At 41.5% G+C, this 14,178-nt stretch overlaps 1 protein-coding gene across 1 annotated transcript; it reads right to left on the reverse strand.

Moving 5' to 3' along the window:
• Window positions 1-1,071: 1,071 nt before the first annotated feature.
• On the reverse strand, window positions 1,072-13,864 carry slc12a1 (solute carrier family 12 member 1). The gene is made up of 26 exons (XM_023405844.2): window positions 13,397-13,864; window positions 11,899-12,039; window positions 11,541-11,616; window positions 10,622-10,717; window positions 10,032-10,171; window positions 9,804-9,914; window positions 9,588-9,699; window positions 9,338-9,465; window positions 9,062-9,146; window positions 8,672-8,829; window positions 8,473-8,580; window positions 8,243-8,366; window positions 8,003-8,104; window positions 7,565-7,720; window positions 7,379-7,478; window positions 7,122-7,233; window positions 6,634-6,774; window positions 5,909-6,015; window positions 5,739-5,821; window positions 5,122-5,247; window positions 4,269-4,397; window positions 3,799-3,910; window positions 2,701-2,787; window positions 2,403-2,538; window positions 2,227-2,294; window positions 1,072-2,129 (listed from the first exon to the last, which is right to left on the reverse strand). Exons 1-26 carry the CDS (start codon window positions 13,652-13,654, stop codon window positions 1,994-1,996), a joined length of 3,132 nt encoding a protein of 1,043 aa, XP_023261612.1. The 5' UTR covers window positions 13,655-13,864; the 3' UTR covers window positions 1,072-1,993.
• Window positions 13,865-14,178: the final 314 nt, after the last annotated feature.

Raw genomic sequence — 14,178 nt, forward strand, 5'->3', positions numbered from 1 at the left:
GCTTTCTTTTATTCTTGCCACTTCCATCATGTGCTGTGGTACAGTGGATGGATGGGCATCGGCTGAGAACACTAAGGTCGTCACATGACTCACTATCACAGGGTGAGGAGCCCTGGAGAGAGATCGTCAGTTTCACCTGTACCTCAAGTTCTATTAGTAAGTTATATAAGTAATGTTTCAAATGAACCTAGATATGTTTCACCTTCCCAAAAGTTTTTTTTCCAGACAGACTTTTTCTTCATTTTATGTGGTCTTCAAATATGAAAGGCAGAGTGATTTTGGCAAAAACTTGAAAATGAAAAAAAAATGAAGTATGCCATTTGCAATAAAAAATTCATAAAATAGTTCATTTGTATTTAATGTTAATGGTTCAAAGAATGTCAGGCTGAATGGTTGTCACCTTACCAAATCTGGCCCTCTTTGCAAAAAGTTTGGACACCCCTGCTTTAAAGTAACTGCATGAGAAATTCAAGTTTATGCACGTGAAAAAATTGTGCTTGTTTTGAAGAGATTTGCCACATGCCAATGTACTTTTACTTAAAAATGTTGAATGCAGGACTTTTACCACACATCCATGAGTTTTACTTGTAAAAGAGTTTTGTTTTGTTTTTTTACACTGTGGTGTTGCTTATTTTTAACTTCTTTCACCACTGGATGGATATGTGAAGGTTTCCTAAACATGAATACCTTTTGGCTGAGATAACACTTGTATTATTTCCTTATGAATTATATAATCTAATCATAATATGGATTAATAGCATGCAGAATCCATTTGTATGTGCAGCAAGTTAATTTTTATCTCTTCCAATTGTTATAATCACTTGAGATAAAAGTCACATCCTGAGTCATAGATGCAATTAAGGTTATTGCTGCCCCCCATTGGCAATAAATCAGCATTGCCGTTCAGGATGAATCACATTCAATGCTCATATTCAAAATGTGCATATACGACCATTAACTCCAAGTACTGCAAGCACTTTAAAAATAAACAAACTAATAACAGCAATATCTGACATTATAATATCTAATCTCCAAATAAACAATGGAGACGAGAATAAAAACAGCACAAAATTGTATTCATTCTTTATTTCAGGTAATCACAATTATATATTTAAATAGAAAGAAGGACAATAAGCTAAAATATACAGAAGAATTGGGTTTACAATCTTTTCTTTCCCTAAATTTTCCTTTAAAGAAAAAGTGTACTGTGATAGTAACATTAAAAATATTGAAACAGTATAATGTGGAACAGGTAAACATCAAGAATTTTTTTTACAAAAAAATTAAACCATTATTACCACAGTTTAAAAGAACTGATAGTAATGATGCCAATATTATGCTGTTAATCATTTATGAAAGGTTTTTATTTTTATTTTTTATTATTGCTCAGAAAATATTCACTAGTGAATTCAGACATCTACCATATACATTTATTTTACAATCACAGCAACAGGCAACACATTCACTCAGTGTAACCACTGGAAGTAGCTTTGTACTCAACTTATCTGACCATGTTAGGAAGACATGATTTAGCTATGCTCCAACCAAAAATCCAAAGAGCTTAGACTTAGACCCTGTTCCTAAATTCACATTTAGACCCTGGCATTTATGAACTCTGTGTCAGAAATACTTTCTCTTCATTGAGACTGGTCTTGTCCCTCGGCAGAACAGTTAGACGTTTAACTTTCCTCACAGTGTAGCATCACGCTGAAAACATTTGCTTGTTGGCAAGCTTGCTGTAGCTTGCACAGCCTACCACAAACCTTCATGAAACGGCTCACACCAGACCAAGCAATAAAAACAGCTTAATAGTAAAATAAGGCTCCAGCTGTAACTAGAAACTGAGTTCATTGTCAAGTACACCAGCTGAACACTTTTCTATTTATTACTTAGTAATTATGTTTTTGCAAGTCAAACAGTTAATTGTTCTACTACTCTTATGTTCAAATAGGAATTGGTTACCTAATATTCTGCTGTTCAGCCTGCAAGGTGCTCAGGAGTAGAAAGTAAGCACACTCTTGTGGTTGCCTCTAATGAGCAGTGTTGGTGGAAGGTCCTTTGTCAGAATGTCCAGCCAGGCCATGTAGAGGAAATCAGAGATGGATTCCTTTCGAGCGATGGGCATGCTCCTGCAGGGGCGTAAGGGTACGCACAGTATGTTAGACTCTGTTGCTTACTGCACTGGACACTTTCAATGTTATTCAGCCAACAGGTACTTATACTTACACAATGATCAGATTGGCTGATTTGGAGTTTTTCTGAAGCACCTCGTTCAGCCGTATCTGGAGGTTGGTCTGTAAAACAGCGGTGTGAACTGTTTAACACGCGACTTCCAAGCCAAACTAATGCATTATTATAGCTATGCTGTGTATAACATCTTAATTTAGTGTCGGTGCTTATACCTTCTCCTCAAAGTTGTTCAGTTCTTTGTCAGTGATTTTCCAGGGCTGCTCTTTCTGAATGGCCTCAGCCTCAGCAGTGTCTTTAGACCCTTCACGCAGACGGAAAGGCTCAATCATGTCCTCAAACTCCTGCAAGCTGGAGGGAAGTAGATAAGAACATGAGCTGACTGTGGATAATATTCTTTTTATTTAAATCATTTAATATTTTTTTACATTGTGAGGTGATAAAATGTTATTATTACTCTCACACCATCTGGTCTGCTTGTCACTATTACAGTAGAAAAAAAAATGTAGTTACCTGTCAGAGCTGGGTCTGACATGGATGTCATCGACGACGTTGATGTCAGTGCAGTTAATTCTGAATTTCTCCAACAGATGCTTCATCCTACAAGACAGATTATCCCAGACTGGTTAACTTTCATATAAATGTTAATTATTATAATTAATATTATCTTCATAGAGTGGCAAAAAAGTAATTCAATAATCTGAACATATGTGTAAATTTGTTATAAAACAGATTGTTTGTCCATATTTGAACTAACAACACACATATCATTGTATTGTATTCTTGTCCATACTGAAAACATCATTCAAACATTCAGTGTAGGCTGGAAAAAGTATATGAACCCCTTGGCTAAGGGCATCAACAAAATCAAACTGGAGTCGGGAGTTATCAAACCTGGAGTTCAGTCAATGGAATAAAATTTAAGGTGTGGGTTAGAGACACAAGAAACATCTGCTAATGTGAACCACACCTCACCGAAAGAAGATCTCAGAAGACTTGGGATCTGTTAATTCCCAAGTTTATCGGGATATCCTACAGGGAAATGTCAGGGTGACTGCCCACCTGCAGAGGCTGCGTGAAGCAGCAGGACAATGACGCTAAACATTAGTTAAGTAAACCTACCTAATGACTTCAAACAAAGAAAATCCACCTCTCCAAGTCAGAGCCCAGACCTTAATCCAGTAACAATGCTGTGGAATAACCTCAGAGAGCCACCCACACCAGACATCCTAAAAATGTGTCTGAGCTGAAGCACTTCTATAATGAAAATAATGGTCCACAATTCCTCCTGATCACTGTGCAGGTCTGATCAGCAGCTACTGGAAGAGCTGGTTTGAGGTTATTGGCGCCAAAAGAGGTTCAACCAGTTATTAAACCCAAGGGTTTATTTACTCTTTCCACCAGTGCTGTGAATGTTTTGATGGGTGTGTTCACCAAAGACACAAAAGATTATAATTGTTTGTGTGATACTAGCTTAAGCATATTGTGTTTGTCTATAATTGTGAACAAGAAAGAAAGATGTCATCCGCTTGTTCTTGTCAATGTATCTGGGTTTTTGCTAATTCTGCCAACTTCCACCCATTAAGCTATAATTGATATTGAAATACTCACTCCTGTTTGTCCAGCTCACTGCGTTCAGGCTGCCCGGCGATGAAGATCCTTAATTTACAGTCTTTCCACTTCTTCCTGGTGGTGAGGATGTAGGGGAGCAGCAGGGTAAGACCTGGGAGAGGGAAAATGCATTTCTTTTTCCAGCTGTAACACCAATAGAGTTGGTTTTATTATATAAAATATGTCTTTGTATTTCACATTTTCCATGGTGGTTAATGTTTGTGCACCTGTCAGTTCAGTCACCAAGAGATCCGAGAAAGTATGTCCATGAATTTAGTGTTGACTGTTCAGTGTTTGCATTGTTGACTAATTTACAACCTTTTTTTTTTGTTTTTATTTGATTGTCCAGGTTTATTTATTCATTCTATAGATTCTCCACATGAGGATGTGACATGTCTCTGTGCACGTATCCATTACAATCTATAGGCAAGGTGCAGAGGAGAAGGCTGCCCGGGGGAACCAACACCTACCTCCATCATCAAACAGCCACCACACATCAATGGTGCCTTTAGGCTGTTTCGTCTTGAACTGAGCACTGGCCTCCAACAGTTTCTCATTCATCTTGGCAACCTGCGGGGGTGGAGGGCCGCACACTGACACTGCGAGAGAGGAAAAGATGGGAGAAAAGAGAGCTGGATGAGGGAGAGGAACTGTAGGAGGGAATGTAATTTATTGACAGAGCGTGGAGAGTTACGTCGGATGGGAAAACTAGTGCAAACCAACATTAAGAGCTGACGCTACATCAGCAGGGGCGGCCATCTCTCAGGTCTAATGTTCCAATGAGTATGATGCAGATTGTATACTAATGACCATCGCCATTTTGCCAAGATGCAGCTGAGCGGCGTGTGTGTGTGTGTGTGTGTGTGTGTGTGTGTGTGTGTGTGTGTGTGTGCGTGATGTAGAGACGGAGACGGATCGAGTGGAGAGGATGCAGGCACCCTCTGCTGTCTGGGTTAAAGGACTGCTCTTAAGAGATGCTCTTCAAATGGAACGAAAGGGACCATATTATTGGATTACACCCTCAGAGATATCTTTAGTGGGAACACTTGATTCAATTATATCGCAATGGGAGTGTGGAGAAGTTTCCAAAAGATGCACGTCATTGGTCTCATTTGTTAAATGTCTGTTATTTTATTTTTTGTCTGAGTGGAATTGTGAGTGCGTGGAGGAGACTGAAATAGATACCTTGGTTTTTTTCCCACATATTTAAAAGACTCATACTCATCTGCTGATGCAACCTTTGCTTTAAATACCTTCATGCTGAGGCCTTTCTGAAATGTCAGGTGAGATTTGAACGGACAGAAACAACCACTACATAGATACCTCTGGTCGTGAGCACTTGCGTAGAGGATTTCCTGGACTTCCTAAACATTCCTCTTGATTTCCCTCCATTTGGCATCATTTCATTGTCCAGCTCCTGTTGCTCCCTCGCTGCCTTTAGCATGTCCTCTGAAAGACAGAATCAGATTCCCGGTTAATAATCAATATGCAGTCATGGTGAATTTGTGTTACATTAGCAAGGATTCAATTCGCTTTTGAAAAGATATATACAGAGACACGGGTGTGAAGAGGCAGTAATTTCAACATCTTGTCTGTTGACTACCTGACCTTTTTTATAAATATTTTTCTAATCTACAGAACAAAGTGTCCACACCTATATTATTTAATATAAAAGTTGACACACTACATCGGCACTGTCATTATAAATGGCATTTCTTAAAAATGCTATTATGATTATACAGCCTTCTTTTTTTTATTCTCTGCTATGTTGTATTAATGTTTGCTGCTGTTTCAAGGGCATTTATTTCCTGTCGCTGTGTTTCATCCTTCTGCTTCACCTAGCTTTTGTGCAGCTTGCTTGAAAAGAAGTGATGTTAAAGTAGCGCAGGAGTTCCTGTAGATTAAAGCACATGGGCTCAAATACAAAAAGTCACACTGACCTTCTGCTTCGACAATGTGCGACACATCGAGTCCCTGGTTCATCCTCAGAATCAGTGTCCCATACTCAAAGTCAAACGCATCACTGTCAAAAAGAGAAGCAGGACACCAGCTCAACACACAGATCTCCTATCTATGTTTAATTATTGTGCGTGTTCTGTCAGTGACTTACTGCAGTATTCCCACATAAGTCTGCACGGCCTCTCTGCCTGCTGTCCTCCAGTTTCTCTTGAAGCCCATCATTAATGTGTTGGGCTTCATACGGCCGAGACCAGAGGCCTGTAATAAAAAAAAAAAAAGAACGACATCCATAGCATGAAGATAAAATCCACAATCAGAAGGAGTCGTTAACTGAAGCAACACAGACACCGTGTTACCCTGGGGTTGTAAACCCTGGCGTCTTCATTAACTCAAGGAAAAAAACAAAACAATCTCCAACAAGTTTCAAAATGCTCTAGACAAGATGGCTGGGAAGCTGTTTTACTGCCAGAAGTTATGACCAGATCACTCAGCAGATCTTATTTTGTCTGCAGGGGCTCATCCAATGCAGTGTTAATCAATTATAGCTTTTAATCTGCCGTGCTGTTTGAAGTAAGCATTCCTGACAAGGAACCGCAGCCTTATCTGGAGAGTGCGATAGCCAGAGCCATAAGACTGTTTCCTCATTAACTCTCTCCTCTTCTCCCTTCTTCACTAATGACCTGACCACACCCTTATGACAGGTCCAGGTCAGTGTCATAACATAGCAATAGATACTCTGTGTTGTGAGGAAGAAACAGGTCAATAAAACCTGATCAAAACTCCAGGTTACACATTAATCATATGGATTTTATCTGGGTTGTTTTTTTGTTTATTGTTTTTTTGTTTTTCACTCGTATAAATCATGATCACACTGACCTGCAACAGGCTCTCAGTCCCGTCCCTGAACTCCTCACAAGCCACAGCAGCGTAAAATGCCTTGCGCTTAGTCTTCTTAAGCCATTGCTGGTTCTTCTCCATGCCGGAGTTCATGTCTTGGAGAACCTCCGATCTCGGGCCCTGTGGAGATCACAACATACAGCACTTTGAGAGTGGATGTGTTTGTGTGAGTGTGGCCGATATCCCACATACACCCTTTTCATATTCAGAGGACACGAGTGACCCGAAACTTTAGTCTCAGGTATCCAGACGGTTGGCATTTCCCTCATCCCTGCTTGATATTTGCTTGATTACCCACTGCATGTGAAGTCTGCAGTCTGCACAATTTAAATTTGCTTGATGTGACGAATCTCCATCGAAATAGAAGGTTGATATTTAAATAAACAGTTGGGGAAGACGATATGCTCGGCCTTGGTTTTATCCATGGTTTTACATTTGCAAATAATGAGATTACGGTATAATCTTACCACAAAGACTTCACAGGTGAGACAGAGTCCATAGTTCTTAGAGAAAGAGTGAGCCAGGTCTAGGAGAGCTGGTCTGCTCCGTGCTGAACCCGTCAGTGCTAAGATCTGAGGCCTGAGACGGAAAAACAAGAATCTGTTACAATCCCACTCTGTATTTTGGGACCTAATACTGTCAAGGATGATTTTGTACAAGTTGTATTGTATTCTTTTCGAAAATATATATTTGTACCCCACAGTGATGCGCTGCAGACTTTTACCTGAAGTTCTTGACATGATCCTCTACAGCAGTCAGAGACAGCGCGTTGCTAACTGCACTCACAAATGTCACCGCCTGTGTGGACGAACCCCAGTTCACATCTGGAGAGAAAATAAGAGTCAGAATAGGTCAGGTCTAACAATGCAGGCATCCACAATGTACTACCAAGCATGCGAACACAGCTCACCTGGCTTCTTGACTGTGACGTAAATGTAGAGGAGGATTTCAATGGCGTAGGTGAGGAGAGCAGCCCACCAGTTGATAACAAACATAACAATACAGCAGAGTAATGCGCCAAACAGGGACAGCCACATGTTGTAGTACTTGTATGCTGGTCTCCAACCTGGGGAATGCATAACAGAAGAAAGACCGCATTAAGTAACTGCAGTGGGGAGGTGATGGGGAAACAGATCGTACAGAAACAAATCAAAATCTAATTATCTAATGCAACTCAGTTTGTCCAAGGTAACATCTTAAATCAGGTGCTTTTTGCGACAGTGCCATGTTTTATAATATATTCACGGTCACACAAAAGTGAGGAATCAGTGGATGGAAGCGAGCAGAATTACCTCAGGCTACTGGCAGAATTTTTCATTTATAAGCTACTTTGTCTGTAGAGACCCACCTGGAGACTTGGCGTAGGACGCGTGGAAGCAGGAGAAGTTGATGAGCGCATAAGATGCCAGGAAGAAGTTGGAAATGATAGGAGCAATGGTGTTGAGGTTACCTACGTAGACCAAAAAAAAAAAAAAAAACAACCTTTCAAACTTGGTCATTCAAAGCTTGAAATGAAATTGAAGCTAAAACATAAGATGTTTGTTCTAGTAAGGATGTGAGGATGTTACGACCAGGCCATTGAACTGACCAATGAGAATGAAGGCCACAGAAATGATGAAGGTGAGGATATAGCCACGGATTGGCTCGTTATTCTTGCCGTATCCCTTGGCAAAGAAATACAGTGCCTTGTAGATGTTGTCTTTGCACAGAGCCTGAGGAGAGACAGAGGTTGAGTTAGAAAAGTCTCTTTTGTTTTCAGGACTTGAGAGTCATAATCTCGCGGTATCTCAGCGGAGAAAAATATGGCGAGCGACTGACCTGGAAGACTTTGGGAGCACTGACAAGTGAAGCCAGGGCTGAAGAAAGGGTAGCTGAGAATGTTCCAGCGATGATGAGGGGACCAAACCCAGACACCATGGTCATCACCTGTACCAGAGGCGAGGGGAGGAGTGGAGAGCGTTAGAGGTGAAACAAACCCCTTGTTGTGTGCAGAGATCAGGGTTTGGAGGCTGCGTACCTGGAAGTTGTTCATCGAGCCAAATTTGCATTTTTCTACTTCGCACGAAGAGAAATTATAGCCGAGCTCACAAGCAAGTGATGACGAACCATTACAAAACGACCCAATAGGAATGGCGTCTGTTATGTTTCCCGTGGCGTCGCGGATAACAGTGGCAGCTGAACAATTAGAGAAGAGAACAGATGCACTGATTACATTTCAAAGTCCAACAACCTCATGTTTGATAAGGACAAATTCTAGCTTAATGATCTCTTGGCGTGCACAGGCTACTGCATGTATGACCACAGTTTCTACCACAGGCTAACTCTCTTGTCAGGTCATGTTTTTATATAAATGACACAAATGTAAAGTTACGCATTGGAGTCGAATTTCATGAATTATTGTACTTACAGACACACAGGGCCACACCCAAGTAGGTGATACCAGTGATCAAGATGGCCAGCAAGGTACCTTTGGGAATGGCTTTTTGGGGATCCTGTAAAATAACACAGATCTCTGTTAGAATATATTAAAAACAGTTTCAGATACTATCCCATCTACAAAAATGCATTTTTTATTAACTCCAGCCTTTTTTCTTTTTTTCCCCCCCCAGCAACCTATGTACCATAGCAGCTAATGATTCCTATTCATTGCTCAAAAGCAATGACCCTCTGTGTGAAAACTTACCCGCAAGTCTCCAGAGATGTTGGCTCCAGCCAGGATCCCCGTTGCAGCAGGGAAGAAGATGGAAAACACCGAAAAGAACGACTCGTTGTCTCTAAAGGATGGAGTGAAATTCTCCAAGAAGATTTTTGCTGTGAAAAGGAAAGTGATAGAGGGAAGAGAAATGAACAGGGTTAGAGAAAATTAGGTGAACAGTGCTTTGTGAACGAGTCAAATGTTTTTTTTATGAAATGATTGGGAGAGTGTGTCTTACCATTATAATTGAAGAAGCCTTTGGATTTCTTATCAGCGGTCGCAGGGATGAATGTTCCAACAAATACATTCACTATGGCCACCAGCAAGATGATGAGAAGAACAATCTGTGCCTGTGGGGACCAAAGAGTTAAATTCATTTAAGTTATGGTTGCAATGTTTTACCACAACAAGCCCAGAGATTGGCAAACAACCAGCTATGATGTTCGTCTCTCACCTTGGCCTCCCATTCCATCCCAGCAACTGATATGGCCAACAGCAACACCACTGTAATACACCCGACGATTCTGATGTCGTTTATTTCATCCACCATGAGGAGGGCGTTCTCCTGTTTGTGGCAGAAGGCAGGAAGCAGGCATGGATAAGTGTGTATGGTCAAATATCTCAGAGTGAGGCGTTCCCACAATTCCCTCCACAGTCACCCGATCATTGTTACGTCACACACCTTGAGCAAGTCCACCACGGTCTCAGCGAACCCCACCACGTACATGGCTACAGCCACTGCATTGGCAAAGGCGAAAATGAGACCGATCGACCCACCGAACTCTGGCCCCAAACTGCGAGATATCAAGTAGTAAGCTCCTCCTGAAATAGACAAAATGAAGCACACACGTACAGTGGTGGATGATTAATCACCACATCACTGATTCATTGATTTAATGTCTGGACAGGTTAAGTAGGCTGTAAAACAGAGAAAGGGCTTCAAGAGGTGACATTGAGGTGCAGGTTTCAGCCTTGTGTCTTCATCCACACACACAGACACACACACACACACACACACTACACGCATACACGCACACACACCGTCCTCCTGGTCATTCCATCCTCTCACTAAAAGATTTTGTGTCAGAAAGAGTGTGTGTGTTATCTCAAGCTATATGAATTTATAAATAATACTTTAACTGCCTGTGCCAGTGACAGTAACTCTACTGCTGTATGAGTTATGAAAATTATGAGTGAGTTCAAGTAAGGTTAGTCAATAGTTGAATGAAGTTAGTTTGTTACTCCGCTTTTGTGTTGTGTGTGTTTACCTACCTCCTCTGACTACTCCATTAGTACAAATGGCAGACATAGAGAGACCCGTGATGGTGGTGACCACACAGCTGAGAGCAATGACCACAATTCCCAGCCCTGAAATGCAACACATGTAACAGCTTAAAATGATTATTTTTTAACAACAACTCGCTCATCCATTATATTTACGCGGTCTGTCATAAAACATTATGACTGTGAAAAGAAACCCTCCTCCCCACAGTCACCTTTGAGCACAGTGACAGCCCAGGTCCTGGAGGAGCCTGGGGGGCAATAAGTTATAGCTGTCTGCTGTACCTGCCCTGCCAACTGCCTGTGGCTTTCTCTGCTTCTCAAAACCATTTAGTTACGCCTCCTGAACAAAAGCGGCTTGGCGATCAATAGGTTCTTAAGCAATGAACACACTCATGAAGCCATTCACACAGATTCCCCTTTCTCTCTCCCCTCTATCTCTCTCACACACGCTGCTCATGGAGGTTTGGCTCTCAGAACAGACCTTCAGCAATTGTAGGTTATTACAGGAGCTCACAAAGGCTAGTTAAGTTGAATCTGCCCCAGTTCAATCACCCCCTTTGCTAATGAGAGGAGGATATAATCCTTTAATTGTCCCTAGTCCCTAGAAATAATGGTAGCACCACCCTAATTAGCCCTTAAAACATATAGGACGTGTAGGATCTGCCTGCTGTTGCTGCAGACAGTATCATCCTATCATCATCACTGATGAAGAGGGACTGCAGTGACAGGCAGACTCAGTCAAGGCAAATCAGGTTTATTTACATCACATACAAAATCTATCAGGCTTTTTTTTTAAGGCCGCATTAGCAACAGTTTCTAACCTACCCTGAGCTGTGTGAGAGGAAAAGGAAAAACTATGTATTCTCATGTTTCCTGTCTGACCAACGTGTATCCTTGTCTCACTCACCCCAGCCTGCCTGACCAAAGACCCAGGACAGACGGATGAACAACATGACACCCCAGATGTTCAGCATGCATCTCACCTGTGAAAGAGAAGAACAATGTAAATGTGAAAGGGTCATGATTTATTAACATGTCAACTGAGGGATAGAAACACGGTAACATGTTTTTTTTTTTTTTTTTTTTTTTATCGTCATGACAGCAGCAAATATGATCAACCAGCAGCTCTTCTCCCAGACTCTTGGTCTAGAAAACCCCACTTGGCCCCGCAGTGTTATTAACACACATGGAGCCTTGTCTTGCCAGCTCACTTTATGTAGAGTGACCCTGCTTCTATAAAGCTGAGGGGACCCGACATAACTCACCAGGACGCCCCTTATCCAGCCAAACTTTACAGCTCCTTTGTTGCTGTCAGTGGGAACGGCAGACTCCAGGTCATCAGAGGGGGTCCCGTCACTCCCCTCACCGTCGTCCTGCACAGTATCTGGCACAGAGATCGCTCCATTCTGTTGGGAAAATTTAGAGGCAAATATAAAGGAAAGGAAACATGTCAATTTCTATATTGATGATGATTGTGCTTTTAGCAATTCTGGTCTTAATATGTGTTTGTCAGTTGTCATTATTAAGCAGCTAATAGTGTCATTATCATTATCAAGAAGGTCCGCCCTCTGCTTTTATGAGCTCTCATGGGGAGAAAGCAACTTTTTTTGTGTAGGATGTGTGTTCGGATTCTCTGTAACACACAGGAGAGGACGTAGAAAGGAAACAGTGGGGATTTCATTTGGATGAAGATTGATAAAGAGTCATAATGTTGTTGTGTGTCTGTCCTTGAAAACCGAAGGGAAAAATGGAGAGAAGAAGACAAACCTTATTTTTACTCTGTATGAAGATGAATACTGGAATGTTAAATAACTCTCCTGTCTGACATTCATACCCTTACATCTGATTCAGTTCGACTCTCTTTGATGCGTTTCATTGCCATTTACTGAGAGAAAGAGATCTTGGCAACAAATCATCAGCCTTTCAGCTGCAGTGGCGTGGAGTTTGTAATTAGCTTACACCAAATTATACAAGTGAGCTATTCAAATATTAGACTACTTGAAACATGTCAATTCCCATCGTGGGTCATTTCTTAATTTAAAACAAATTGCCAAATATGTCTACACGAAATGAAATGTAGTCATTTTCTGTTGTTTAAATCAAGCAAAGTGATCAAACTAATTTTATTCTTTGGCAGCAAAACTATGAGAATCAATGGCTCATGGTGAAACATATATCTTGCAATCTGTCTTAAACTGAAATGACACATAATGTCTTTCTTAATTTTCTGCTGAGGTAGACTGCTAAAAACAATCATGATCTAGTTCAACCTATAAAACCCAAATGACCTATAACCCTATCTCTTTTGCAACACAAGGCAGTATAACGGCCTAATAAAAAGCACTAAAAACTCCTAAGTGTGTGAAGTTTGTTGAATGCTGTCGAGTTCCAGCAATAACTCACGGTGTACTTTTAAGATTCACAAGTCTTTAAGGCAAAGAGATAATGACTGAACTGTGCACAGAACGAAAGTAATGATGTTGGAATGATTGACAAACTGCAAGATATCTTATTTCACTGTTTCACTGTTTCATTTTTGAGTCTTTAACCTGAGTGAATGGACAGTGTAACTGAGGAGCAGGACAAAGACTGCAGTTACCGAGTCAGTGACTTGAATTTGGGACTCAGGGGGAAAAACAGGCGTGAGCTACGTTCTGCAGAAGGTGAGGTGAAGGACAAACATGCGTGATAGAAGAGGAAAATGGGTGCTGTAGACTATGTGTTACATTCACCAGCTTCACTCACAGACGTATCTGCACTCACCTTCTGAAACACATCATGGAGCTCCTGCAGGGATGGCCGCACAGCCCGATGACCACTCACGCTGCCCGCATTGCGATAGAAGTCGATGTTGGGCACTCGGTCCAAGGTGTCGTGTCCAAAGGCGCTGACCACCGAGGGCCGGACCGTGCGGTGTTCCCCGTTAGAGAAGTTGCTCTCCTCATAGAGAGGAGGTTCATCCAGAGTGCAATCGTAAGCGTTGTTAACATGCTCCCCTCCGTTAGACTTGAACCTCTCCATCAGGAGTGCTGAAAGGGATTCTCAGATTTAAACAGTCAAGGATAAATCAGCAGTAGTGGGTCTCGAGTCTTCAGTCATCCAACAGTGGTTTAAAAAAAGCAGATCACTGCATCAAGTGGTGCGGTTATCCTTGTTTATTGGTGCATAAACTAGACCAAAGTTAGATTGATAGAGATCTCTTGTCTTCTGAGCGTCTTGTGAGTAAACTCAGTTTGTCTCAGAGGGCCTACCTTTATACCTTGCAGGTCAGGGTCATACTCTGGCTGTCAGCTATTGGCTAATTGTCTGGATCAACCCTCAGAAAAGTGAACGAGGGGTGTCAGATATGTCCTTGCTCCATCCAAGGGGACACAAAGGCACTTGTTTAACGATTAACCAAGTCATAAACGCCAAACGAGAGATAAAGGCGCTCACTGCCTGAGTTCTGAAGAATTGATTACTAATATTATTGTCTGAAGTGCAGGGCAAGAGCACATGTTGTTCTGTGGTTGCAGTTTATGGGGCCATGGATAGTATTTCTTCAG

Source organism: Seriola lalandi, unplaced genomic scaffold (assembly GCF_002814215.2).
Source record: "Seriola lalandi dorsalis isolate HSWRI2012SDOR001 ecotype SW California unplaced genomic scaffold, Sedor1 jcf7180002054286, whole genome shotgun sequence".
NCBI classification, from domain to species: domain Eukaryota; kingdom Metazoa; phylum Chordata; class Actinopteri; order Carangiformes; family Carangidae; genus Seriola; species Seriola lalandi.